This window comes from Alligator mississippiensis, chromosome 10 (assembly GCF_030867095.1).
Source record: "Alligator mississippiensis isolate rAllMis1 chromosome 10, rAllMis1, whole genome shotgun sequence".
NCBI classification, from domain to species: domain Eukaryota; kingdom Metazoa; phylum Chordata; order Crocodylia; family Alligatoridae; genus Alligator; species Alligator mississippiensis.
In genome coordinates, this window is record NC_081833.1 from 26,959,514 (window position 1) to 26,972,232 (window position 12,719).

General features: G+C 49.8%; 1 protein-coding gene across 2 annotated transcripts in view; it reads left to right on the forward strand.

The window, feature by feature from the left end:
- Positions 1-456: 456 nt before the first annotated feature.
- CABP7 (calcium binding protein 7) overlaps positions 457-12,719 on the forward strand; it is a 92,486-nt gene continuing 80,223 nt past the window's right edge. Inside the window, exon 1 of one of the 2 annotated variants that reach the window (XM_019493620.2) lies at positions 457-1,327. In XM_019493620.2, coding sequence (XP_019349165.1) covers positions 1,219-1,327 — 109 coding nt within the window. In that variant the 5' untranslated portion in view covers positions 457-1,218. The remainder of the gene's footprint in view (positions 1,328-12,719) is intronic. The other variant, XM_006271333.3, reaches the window with a different exon arrangement.

The following is a 12,719-nucleotide window of genomic DNA, read 5'->3' on the forward strand; positions in this document are numbered from 1 at the left end:
ACTATCCTATGGGGAACAGGATTAAACCTTGCTGGTCTGGTTCTGTGTGGTTTATGTAACAATGGCAGGATCCACACAGGGGCTGAGAGATCAAAAAGGTCACAGAGTCTGCAGCAGCGGGAAGGGGCATGACTTACAGGGCACCCAGATTTCCTAGGCTTGCTAGAAAACAAGGCCAGGGGATGCCCTAAGGATTAAGGGGTCCATGCAGCAAGCAGGGAAGCGATCAGAGCTGGCTGGGCACTGTTCATCTCTAAGGGAGATGCAGGTTTTCAGCCTGTTTCCTATAGCCAACTTGTGGGTCAGGTTCAGATAAGGTCTAAGCCTAAGAGGGGAAGGGGAATGCCTTCCCCCTATCTCTGCAAGTGGCTTTTTTATTTATTTATTTATTTAGCTGTTTCACCGCTCAGATGTTCATTTGGTTGGCAGTGGGGGGAGCATGTGTGTATGGTACGTGTGAGTGAGTGAACGAGAGAGGAGCGAGAGGACGGCACTGCTACACAGAGTGGAGAGAGAGGCTGTGAAAGCAAGTCTGGCGCTGAAGTCCGGCTGGGGAAACTTAGCGCAGGGGGTGGGGGTGACCCAAGCTTTGGCCTTCAGGACCTGGCCCGAAGCCATGCCAGCCTCTGGGAAGGATGTTGCTGTGCAGTGGGTAGCTGAGTCCGTGTGTTTGAGAATTCCTGGGTGAAAAATTAGGAAGGATGCACAGCTGTGTTCTTCTGCCTGCCTGAGAGACCTAAAGAGAGGAGAGAGCGGCGAGGGATATCGCACCCAGAATGGGGAGACCCTTCTCCTTGGTTGGTTTCACCGGGAACTAGGTGCCATCTGGAATATTTCATCCCTTTTGATTTTGCTTAGGGATCTAAAGCAGATGAGTGCAGAGGATACACTGTGGCCAATGAAGCTGTAACCTCTTCATCCCTGCGTCCTCTTCTTCTTCCCACACCCCCCAAATCCTAGGACTACGGCTCAACTGGAATTGGGATCTGGCTTCCTTCACAACGTAAAGAACTGCTTGTCCCACTGAACCCATTGCTGGAGAGGAGGAAGCAAGCGCCTGTTTTGAAGGGGGGGGGGTGCTTTGGGATTGCACCCAGAGGTAGGTGTGTATCGGAGGTGTGAGGGGGAGCCCAGTCTTGCTTTTCCGGACTCTGTCCCCAGCCAGAGCGCTTCATATGAAATTCGTGATTAAAGTTTGGGATTCAGGAAGCTCTGAAGATGCCTTTCCATCCAGTGACCGCGGCGTTGATGTACCGGGGAATTTACACCATCCCCAACATCCTCACCGAGCAGCACCCTGTTGAGATACCTGAGGATGAACTGGAGGGTGAGTGATCTCTGACAAAAGGGTTTGTCAGTAGGTGCCCATCAGAGCAGAGTGGGTGGCTGGGATGGGGGGCGATGACAACAGTGACACCGGAGTGATTGTGTATCTAAGGATGTTGTTGCTTCATGGGGTGGCTGCACAGTCAGGGGAAGCAAAAAGCAGCTTTGGCACCTGTTTTATGATACTGGAGTTTGACTGCTGGAAAATCAATGGGGAGGCAGGTCCCAATGCCATGCGAGAGTTCCCAGCGCAGAGGCCAGCAGAGAGTGTGTGTGTGTGTGTGTGTGTGTGTGAGAGAGAGAGAGAGAGAGAGAGAGAGAGAGAGAGAGGTGGCCTGGGTGGGAGGTGGGAAAGCAAAACAAAGTGAGATGCCCCAGAGCCAGGAAAGGCAGGAAAGAGCTGGACCTGCTGCTGGAGGGAGGAGGAGGGAGGCAGGAAGGTGCAGCCCCAGCAGTGAAGGGCTGGAGGGAAGCAGGTGAGCGGGGAGGGCTGGGAGAGGGAGAGCAGGGGGGAGCCGAGGAAGGGGGGAGCGAGGCGCTAGCGTGGGAGGGAAGGAGAGAAATGGTGGGAGCCCGGGGCTAGCAGGGGGTGCAAACCCGGCCCCTTCCGGCGGGGGAGGCTGTGGCGGGGCGGGTGGGGGCGCCGGGACATGGCCCGGGGCAGCCAGGAGCGGAACAGGCGGAGGGGGCCGCGGGCGGGAGCAGCCACCGAGGAGCCGTGTGCGTGTGTGTGTCAGTGCGCGTGTGCGCGTGTGCCCGCCGCACAGGCACTGCGGGCTCCGCTCCGGAGTTTCAAGTCGCGGATGCCCGCGCCGGGCCGGGCCGGGCCGGGCCGGGCCGGGCGGCGCTGCCCGCGGTGCGCAGCCCCGGCCGTGCGGGCGCGGGGATGCTGCCGCCGCCCCGCTGGCACTCCGGCGGGCGGCGGCGGCGGCGGCGCGGGGGCAACAGGTCTGCAGCAGGCGGCGAGCGCTGCCGCGCCGGCCCGTGGGACAGCGGGCCCGCACTGCCACGGCCGCAGCGAGCGGGAGGCGGTGTCGGGCTGGCAGCGCTGCGGGGCGCCGCGGGGCTGTCCGGGCCCTGGCACCTGTGCCACCGGCGTGCGTGGGTGGCTCTTGCTGCCCAGCGCGGTGACAAAAGCGACTGCGCTCCAGTCGCCTGACAGGTCTGGCTCTCGCTGCCCTAGCGCTGTATCACAACGGTAGGGCACGGGGGGTGGCTGCTGCCCTGGCATCGTGCCACAGTCGAGGGGCACGAGCCGCTGCTGCTGTCTCAGCACGCCGCCGCCGTGTGACGCAGGCCACTGTTGCTGTCCCAGCACGGTGGTGCAACAGCCTGACATGGGTGACTGTTGCTGTCCTCACTGTGATGCAGGTGATGGTTGCTGTTCCAGCACTGTGTCGCAGCCATATGAAGGGGTCTCCGAACGATGTCACGACAGTATGACACGGGTGACTGCCACCGTCATGGATGGCACTGTGTCACAACAGCATGGCAGATGACTGTTGCTCTCTGGTGCAGTGTTGCATCAGTGTGATGTGGCTGATTTGTGGTGTCCTGGTACCGTACGACAACACTGTGACTTGGTTGATTCTAGGTGTCCTGGCACTGTGCTACAATATTGGGACATGAGTGACTGTTAGCATCCTAGTACAGTGTCACAACAGTATGGTATGGGCACCTGTTACTGTGCTAAGTCAGTGTCACAGTCATATGACATGGACAGGAGTTGTTGGTCACTGTACTTGCACAGGTATAAACACAGGTTGGTTTCTGACTAGCGCAGTGTCTCTATGATACAGCACAATAAATTGTTACTGTATTAGCAGGGTCACAATATTGCATTATGGCCTGTTGTTTCCATCCTAGCACATGTCACACTAACAGGACATAGGTGATTGTTACTAACCTAACACAATGTCACAGTACTATGACATGGGTAGTTGTGGCCGGCCTAGTACAGTGTCATAAAACTATGACATGGGTGACGCTGTTTTAGCTTTGTGTCACAATGATATGATAGGATTGTAATTGCTGTCCTGTCACAATATCACAATAGCGTATGCATAATTGTTGCCATCCTGGCATAACGTCACAATAATATGATATAAGCAATTGTTGCTGTATTAGCATGGTGCAATTAACACAATGTCCTATTAAATTGACAGATTATTGTCGCTGTCCTAATACAGCATCACAATAAGATGACATGAGCAATTGTTTCTTTTTCATCCCACTTTAACAAAGGGGAGATTTGTTTTTCAGCTATGAGCCAAGTGGATTGCTTTTATATAACAATGTATCCTCTATCGCTACAAGTTACTGTTGCTTTATCATGATATAATTGAAAGAACAATTCAATTGTACTTTTCTAACACAAAATATTTTTGTTAAAATATGACTGACTTCCTTTTGTGTAGCTATGCCATACAATATTATATAAGTAAATATTAATTTTCTATATAACTCCATAAAATACTTTTTGTGTAAAATGTTATGCTGTAATCATACCATTAAGATTGTTGCTTTTTAGTCACACTGTGACCTGAGCGGCTGTTACTTTCTCATTGTCTCTAGTGGGGTACTGAGGGCTTTTTATCCAGTATCATGATATGAAGTGAGTAACTGTTACTTCCTAGTCACATTGTGTTGCATATGACTACCACAGAGTACAGAAATGACAGTTGCTTTCTGTGCATGAATGATTGTTGCTTTCCTATCACAACACAATGTGAGCAACTGTTGCTTCCTATTATAGTAGAATGTAATTGTTGCTTTTCTATCACAAAGCAATGTGAGCAGGTGTTGCTTCCCTCTTACAATGCAGTGAGACTTTTGTTTTCCTATTATAATGTGACTCAAGCGACGGCTGCTTTCCAGTCACAGTATACCATGATATGAGGATACCTGCATTTCCCTATCACAGAGCAGCATAATTGCTGCTTTCCTATTACAGTGTCATGTGAGCAACTTATTTTCATTTCACAATATTTCATGATATGTGAGTGATGTTTGCTTTTTTTTATGTGAGCTGCTGCTGCCTGAGTCTCAGCAGCTCTGTGTTTTGTCACTTCATTGTCAGTTCTAGCTAGGATCCTCCACTTCAGATTTTCAAAGCAGAGCAGAGGGAGCAGGGAGTGAGAATGTGCTCCCTGCAGAGGTCTCCCCATTCCTCCTCCACCCTTTCCAGGCTGGCAGCTTCCTTGGCCCCCTGTGCAACTGGGAATTGCAAGTTTACAGGTGATTTAACTATAGGAGGCAAATCAATTTTCTCTCTACCTCTGCTCACTGATGCTTGAGAATTACTCTCCCAGAAGTTCCTAGCACCAGGTCAGGTTTCTGCTTCTTTAACCCCTGTTACACCATTGCTGCTGACTTTGCAACATCCCTATCTGCTGGTAAATGTCCAAGGAGTTGGGGTGTTCCTCTTTAGTTTCTGCTGGACAGACATGCACCCTACCAAACTCATCCAACTCCTTGCCACAAGACTCAGCACAGGCCAAGAACCAAGTGGGTCACAGATTCTTGGCTCTGCAGGGTAAGGCTGTAGTGTGTGGGTGCAGTTGGGTGACAAGCCAGCTTTCCTAGCTCCTGCCCCTGCTGTGCCTGTTGTGCGAGTAGAGAGAGGACTTCTTCCTCCAGGCGTTTTTTCCCTAAGATGAGATATACTCAGGGGCAAGACATTCTAGCGGATGGCAAGGCCCTTTCAGCTGTTTCCTTTCACTCAGGGAGCAATGGGACACATGACAATGGTGGGACTGCTCCTTGATCCATCTCAGCCAGTCTGGTAGGTCAAGGAGAGCAGCTTTACAAGCAGGACACCTAAGCATCCCAATTGCTACCAGCACATAGGGCCTGAAGCACTGGGGAATGTGGCATTCCTCTCACTCTTGCATGTACAGTACTTCTCTGCTCACCATTCCCAGGTCTAAAACTTCCTTCCAGTCTCTTGTTTATAAGGGATAACTCAACAGATCCCGCCCCCCACCACCACCCCAAACTGGCATGGAGGAAGCAGGAACACTGCACCTGCATGGAACAGGCCTATGTCTTTAGACTGTCCAGTTAACCAATGGCCTATTCGGTAAGGTGTCAAGTCCCCTGTACCCTTTGAGGCCAATTGCTTCTGGGAAGTGCGAAGTCCCCAGAAGGCACCTCAGTGTGTAAAACAGCACTGCCATGGGGAAGGGGCTTCTTGCTGGCCCACAGCCTGAAGTCAACTTCTGTATAGAAGAAGATGGATAGCTTGGGGATATATTTAGAGGGTTGCAAGTATCTTTGGAAGCTGTGGGGTTCACTGGGGCTTGGAAACCTAGCATCTTACTATGTCATCTTAACCCGCATTTATGTTCAAGAGTGAATCAGGTTTTTCAGAGGCATTAAGGGATACCGAGCACTTGTCCAGAGTAGGAAAGTTGAGCTATGGACACTCCATAGATGACACCCTTTTACTGCTCCTGTCTTTACACTTCTAATGTGTCTTTCATATATCCTGCTCCCCCTCTTTTCTCTCCATTCATTCATTCATTCTCTCTCTCTCTCTCTCTCTCTCTCTGTCTTTCTCTCTCTGTCTCCCCCACCCCCCTCTGTCCCTCTTTCCTTTTGTTCACAGTTTTCTTAACAGCCACTTTCCTTAAATGGAACATGAGCCCAGTAATGTAGCAGCTGACTCACTGGGACCAAATTCCTGTGTGGTGTAAGCCCGTTGAAGTCAGGGGGCTTACCCCAGGATGGAACTTGCCCCTGGGCACAAAATTAGACAGTGAAGAAGGATGATCCCATGATTAAGGCACCAAACTGGGACTCAGGAATTCTGGCTTTGGATCCTGCCACTGACTCACTGCATGACCTTGGGCAACTCCCTTTACCTCCTTTCAGGGCCTTCCCACCAAGATGTAAAGCAGGATGATTTTCCTTCTGTTAAGACTGTAATGTCTCCAAAACTGGATCCCATTAATTTCTAATGGGACCCAGCACAGTGGAACCTGGATGCTGGTTGCAGATCTGTTTGCCAATGTCATGTTAAGGAGAAGTTAGTCCATTCCCAAGTATGACACTTGTGACTGTACCTGACTCTGAGTCACTGCTGATGCTGTGTCAATGCCTAGGCTTCCTGGTGCTGTCTGCCTCCATCACAGCCTGCCTCAGCAAGCTTCAGAGGGAAGCTACGCACTATGTGAGGAAACACACTTCATTTCCTTTGTTTACAAAATGTCACCTTTTCATTTCTTCCATCACTTCTTGTTCTTGTGTTAGGGGATGGGGTGGATGGGAGCTCTCAGCCGTTCGGGTATCTGCCTCCATCACTATCTGTATCTCTGTCCAATCTCTTGTCCTTCTTTGCCTCTCCACACTGAACCGCTTCTTCTCTCCAGAAATATCCCCCCTCCCTCACTGCCATTCCAAAGCCTCTGATCATTTGCACTGCGGCATCTTCTCCAATTGTCCTTTTGGAGGAGAGGAGGGGGCTGAGGCTGAACACAGCAGCCAAGGTGAGTACAAGCCAGTCCTTCAGAGAAGGTCATCCTCCCTGGTCTTTCTTGTACACCGTGAGCTCTTCTATGCATCTCCACCCAACCCCCACCTCATTGTCTCTTGGTCTCATATGCTGTCCTGAGGCTTTTCTGCCTCTCAAGCATACCTGCTGCAGTTTGTTCTCTCCTTTATGAAGCAAAGCCTCTCCTCCTGTCCTGGTCCTCCTCTTTGCTTCTCATGAATACAAAATATCCCTTGTCCCTGCTCTGCTGCCCCAAAACTTCCTGTCTCCTCATCTCAGTGCTGCCTCACTTCTCCCCACAGTGCAGCATAGTCTTATCATAGTTTCTTCCCCAGCCTGGGCCCTTCTTCCCAACATCCTTTCCATGTCAGCAAGAAGGCTCCTTGTCTGTCTCATAGGCAATAGTGCAACTAGGGGTGGGAGACTGAGGCATCAGCCCTGATTCCTGATTTTCAGGGGCAAAAGAATGGCTGCCACTGCCACCCAGTGCACAGAGACTGCTTGTTTGGCCTTTCCTCCTGAGTCAGGGTAAAACACTGGCTACTCTTGTTTCTGTGTAGAAAGCATGTCTCCCCTTTGTCTTTGCCAGCCTGGAGAGGGACAGCTGATTTGTTTCCATGTTGGAGAAAAGATTCTTCACCCTCACACTAGATCATTGCACTTGCTCTTCTCTAGGCCTTTGCTGCATTATTTGCATATGCAAGTTATCCAGAGAACTTGGATTTCTCATTACAGTACCTGCGCCTCCCACCCTACAAGCAAATTGGGGCCAACACTTCATGCTCTGAGCTGCCCATACCCATTCTGGTCAGCTCCCTGAAGGAGGAAACGGGTGAGAAATTAACAGGAGCAGATACTTGAGAGTTGGCTCCAACTATGAGCCTGAGCCTGTGCCCTAGCTATAACAGAGAGGCGTTAGCTAACATGCAGAGGCAGGCAACAGCTGGATTTGCTGAAGGCCTTTTGCAATATCTATGTGAGCTGCCTTTTCTCCAGTTCACCAGCCTCTGCAGAAAAACCCAGTACTCTCTGAGTTTATACTGCAGTGACTGCAGCTCCTGTAGATATACCTAGACAAGACATGCCCGAGCTACTTTGAAACTCACAATGTAGCAATGGTAATGCAGAGTTCAGCACAGGCTGCAAAACCTGCTTCCCCATCTTGCACCCTCTTCCCTCCCCTCCTTCCCCCCTCCCTCCCCACCATAAACCAGGCAGACAAATGGTCCTTTCCAGAGGAGACTATGGCAGGGCAGAATGCAACACTACCAGCTGCTTGCTCTCCAAAACTTCCCATGTATACCCCTCCTGTTATCATCCTTTGATCATTCCTAAATGGGCTTTAGCCCCTTGCTTCTAAGCCAGCACAACCATGTACACAAAAACTCTTGGACAGTTCTATCATAGCTTTATGACCAAAGGACACACACACCCATGTCCCAGATATGTTTAATCTCCTGATCAGCACTAAAACCCCCAGCCTACTTTTCTAAAAAGACCAAGGGATTATATGGGAAGACTCTCTATGTAATGGGGGAGAGGAAACTTAGGCACAAGGAGATGAAGTGACTTGTCTGAGGTCAGTGGCAGGGCCAGGTATGGAACCCAGAAACTGTTGATTCCTTGCTCCCTTCTGTGCCCATTCCATTACATACCACTGCCACTTATTTTCAGTCAACAAGGAAAGGAGTGCCCCATCTAGCCCACACCAAGCATTGATAAAACTCTGCCTGCTAAAGGGAACCCCCCAGAATATGGTATGAGCAGAGGTTATATTACTGGGGTTGTCTGCATTAAAAAGGAAATGAAGAGGGAGGCATCCAGTAAGTGTATATGCAATAAAGTATGATCTAGGGAAGACAGAGAGGGAGCTTCTCTTCTCCTTGTTTCATAGCTGAAGAACAAGGGGCATTCACTGAAATCAGAAGGGTTGGAGGAATTCATCACTGCCACTGGGAGTCATTAAGGCCAAAAATGTAGCAAGAGTCACAACAGGACCAGATATTTACATGAATAATGAGAATTTTCAGAGGTCTTGTAACAAGATTTTGGCTGGAACAAGATTTTGGAAGGGAAGCAGAACCTGGTGCTACAGGGCTTAAGTTGATCCCTAACTGCTAGAGATAAGGATGAGACCTAATGGGGGTACGCTTGTCTAACTTCAGCTGCTGCAGGGCTCTGACACCTCCTCTGAGGTACTTCATGCTGACCAACATCTGAGATAGGCAACTGGGCTAGATGGACCTGATGCCCGACCCACACTGGCAACTTCCTGCCAGGAAACACCACAGTCTGTGAAACTGTGAGCATTTGTCAGGCAAAGGCCTGTCTGGGATACTTGGATCTGGTGGAAGGAAGAATATTTCTACTATCCTGGAATTCTCCTAGGATATCATCCTTCATCCAGGAGGTCAATTTCTCAGTGCTCTGCTGGGATGTACTGTTAGTTAGGGGGACTTGATCCCCAATTGGTGTTGTCCAGAAGAACATCCTAGGGATCATCCTAGGGACATCCTAGGGATGTCATAGGCAGCTATGGTGTGTTTAAGACGATCAGGGAGCACTGTCAGCCAAGATAGGCCCCTTGGCATCACTTGTCAGTTCCTACATACCACATTACATGAAGGGCAACAGATACTCAGCCCAGGGGTCTGAATTTACCCAGAATTATACCTTCGCCCTGACAGGTGAATTGCACCATGTGCTGTATAATCCCAAACAGTTTAAATTCCTGGAGAGGGCACTAATGAGAATGGTATCCCTAAATGGATTGTCAAAGAGTTTGAATCCAGGAACCTCCAGATCTTCAAGCATGAATATCTGGTGCTTGGACTGAAAGAGGAGATTTGTGCAAGTACAATAGCAGGCTCCTAGAACACTCTGGTTGGCCCAGCCAGTAGTAGGACAGCAATCTGTATTGCGTTAAGAAGGCAGGTTCCTTTTGCTCTGTGGTTTCCAAGACTGCTGAGTGGTAATAGAGGAGAATTTTGCTCAAGGCAGGTTCTCATGCAGCTCTTCCCACCCTACCTGGGGGCAGAAGCAAATGATAGATTAGGGAGCTCAGACTAGAAGACAGACTCCCGCTTGTACCATCTTGTTATTTGACTTTGGGCTGTGTATCTGCTGTTTGTCGATACAAATACATCACACGGATCAATTCAATTAGGCCTTGGTTCCTTGGCAGCTACAAACCATCGCATATGGATGAGCTAGGAGTGGACACCGGTGGGAAAGAGGGACCAGGACACACAGTACAAATCAGTGACAGGAAGAATAGGACAGGGACTATATCTTCTGTTATGTCTGTTAAGCACCAGGCAGACACTTAGACAGCACAAAGGAAATGATCGATCATATTAATGAAGCTCAGTCATTACACTTGGCATCTTCAAGGTGCTTGCAGACATCAGCTAATTAATCGTTACAAGCCCATGGGAATTTGGAAAGAATTTGCTCCCTATTACAGATAGGGTAATTGAGGCACTGTCACTGAAAGCGTCCAGGTCCCATCCTTGATTCCTTGGAGTTCCTTAAAGTGAGAATATGGGACACTAAAGGCAAGCACAGAACTGTTTTTTGAGGACATCTGTCCAGTTATCACAGAGGCCTTGTCCACACATGGAATTTACCCTTGTTTTGATGGATATCAGTTTAAAATCCCATTTGGTTAAACTGAGGCAAGTCCTTGCAGGGACTCTGCAGTCTCAGTTTCTATCTGGTTCAGCTTATGCCTGTACATTGCTCTATGTACACTTAGCTGATACAAACCAGGTTTCAAGCAATTTAAGATGCCCAAGCTGGGGTTTGTGCCAGTTTAATTAAAGCACTTAAATTTTGTGCCTAAGTCAGGCCTTACTTCCAAAGCCACACATCAGTTTGCAAGGGACCCCTGAAATCCTGTAGATGGCTCACGCCTTGGCTGGGATGACATAGTTGGGGATGGTCCTGCTTTGATCAGGGGGTGGAACTAGATGACCTCCCAAGGTCCCTTCCAACCCTAATTTTCTGTGATTCTATGGACCCCCCTGGATGGGAGGCAGCCTCTTCTGGGATAGTGCCACAATCCTGGTCAGGGTACTGCAGTTTATATTCACTCCAGGGTGCCTACCTGTACAGAACCACTGAGAACTCTGAGGGTCTTTAGGCCAGAGGAGGCTCCAGCCTTCTGGGTTTATCGAGAAAGGAGGTGCTGACTCAGGGGCTACTTTTAAAACAAAAATAGTCACCCTTCACTGCTTCCACAGCTCCCACTCTGTTCACATCTCTCTGCCCTTTTTGCAAGTCAACAGCAAAGTACCTGAATCCTGCACTGACATCCTGGTCTCATTTAAGTCAACAGGGATTTCGCAGTGGACAGGATTTTACCGTAGAAGAATCCCCACCTTCTCCAAAGAGGGAGATCAGTTTAGAGCAGAGACAATATGGGGCTTCCTAGGAGCAGCTCTGCAGGAAGAAGGGCACATGAAAGCTGATCAAACAGAAGTGGTGGCCCGTGAAAAGGACAGAAGGGCTGGTTTCCCATTTCACCATCCTCTTGGAGTCTGAAATAAAGCCTGAACAAACCCGGCCCCAATTTCACAGCCAGGCCCTGAAACACTGAGTTCTAAACAAACCGGTGTGCGGTGGCTAGGAGTGGTTTGACAGCTGCTCAGTGGTGAAGTGAGTTGGTGACAGCTCAGCCCAGCTTCCAGCACACAGTCCTCCAATTCCTCCACTGCCATGCATGAAAATAATGAGCCATCTCAGGAGACATACCAGCTACTGAACGGGCACCAGAGCCTGACTTCCCCTCTCCTGAGGGCTTGTCTGGACAAAGGTGCTTTTTCACAGTGAATCGGACTAACCCAAATCAAGGCCACTTTAATCCTGAATGTGTGCGCTCTCCCCTAACCCTCCTCCCTGTCTTCACTATCTCTGCCCTCCCCCCTCCCCCCCCCCGCCCCCACAGCATCTTTCATATGATTTTAGTAATCCATTTTGATTCACAGTTATTGTTCATTTGGTTTAACTTTCCTGGGTGTCCTCATGTAGACAAGGCCTGAGAAGCCGTCCTTCCAGGGCTGGGAGCCAGACATCAGGGATGCTCATTTTGTTCCTGCCTGTGCTGTATCATTTCAGCAGTAGAGCAGGAGCTCGCTGGGCTTGGTAAATGGCACTTAAACCTGCACTTGGAGAACATGGGTCTTTGTCTCCCTCTAGCGGCTGGTCCATGAAGGAGGTTAATGAGTTGGTTATGGGTCTGAGCCAAAGGGCTGATTCTTTCGCTCAGTTAGGAGTGGCTGTTGCCCTTAAAGCTTTAAGTCTGAAGTTCAAACAGTGATGACAGCCCACTAGTTACATCTTACTGGGTCTCTGCATGTTACCTGGCGATGCAGTGTTATTGCATCAGTGTGTGGAGACTGGATGCAGCAGGGGGAAAAGAAAGGAGCTTATTCCCCCCCTTCCCCCCCCAATCCCCCAAACTAGCTTCCATCCCCTCAGCACAACAAAGGGCTCCCTTCCCCTTTCACGGTGCAGGATCTGGACTGATGTGAAAATGGGAGCTCCAGGCTTTTGCCCAGCACACACTGAATGGCCCAGCAATTTCCTGGGGGTTGGCTTTATGGACTGAAGATTGATTTTATGGAGGAAAAAAAAAGAAACAAAGGCAACTCACTGAGTTTATAATGGTAATTTGCAGGAGGTACATTCTGAGCTTTTATAAAAGGAGTCAGCAGAGTGAGGGAGGGCAGACTCACACCGAGCACCACTCAAATACCACAGCTCTGCCTCTTCCTCCCCACATTTGTTCACTCTGCTCTCCCCTTCTCTTCCGCCCCCGCCAAATTCCCTTCTGCACCCCTGGCTCTTTCTATCCATCTTCCAGTTTTTTCTCCTGGCCTCTGAACCTCCCCATCAT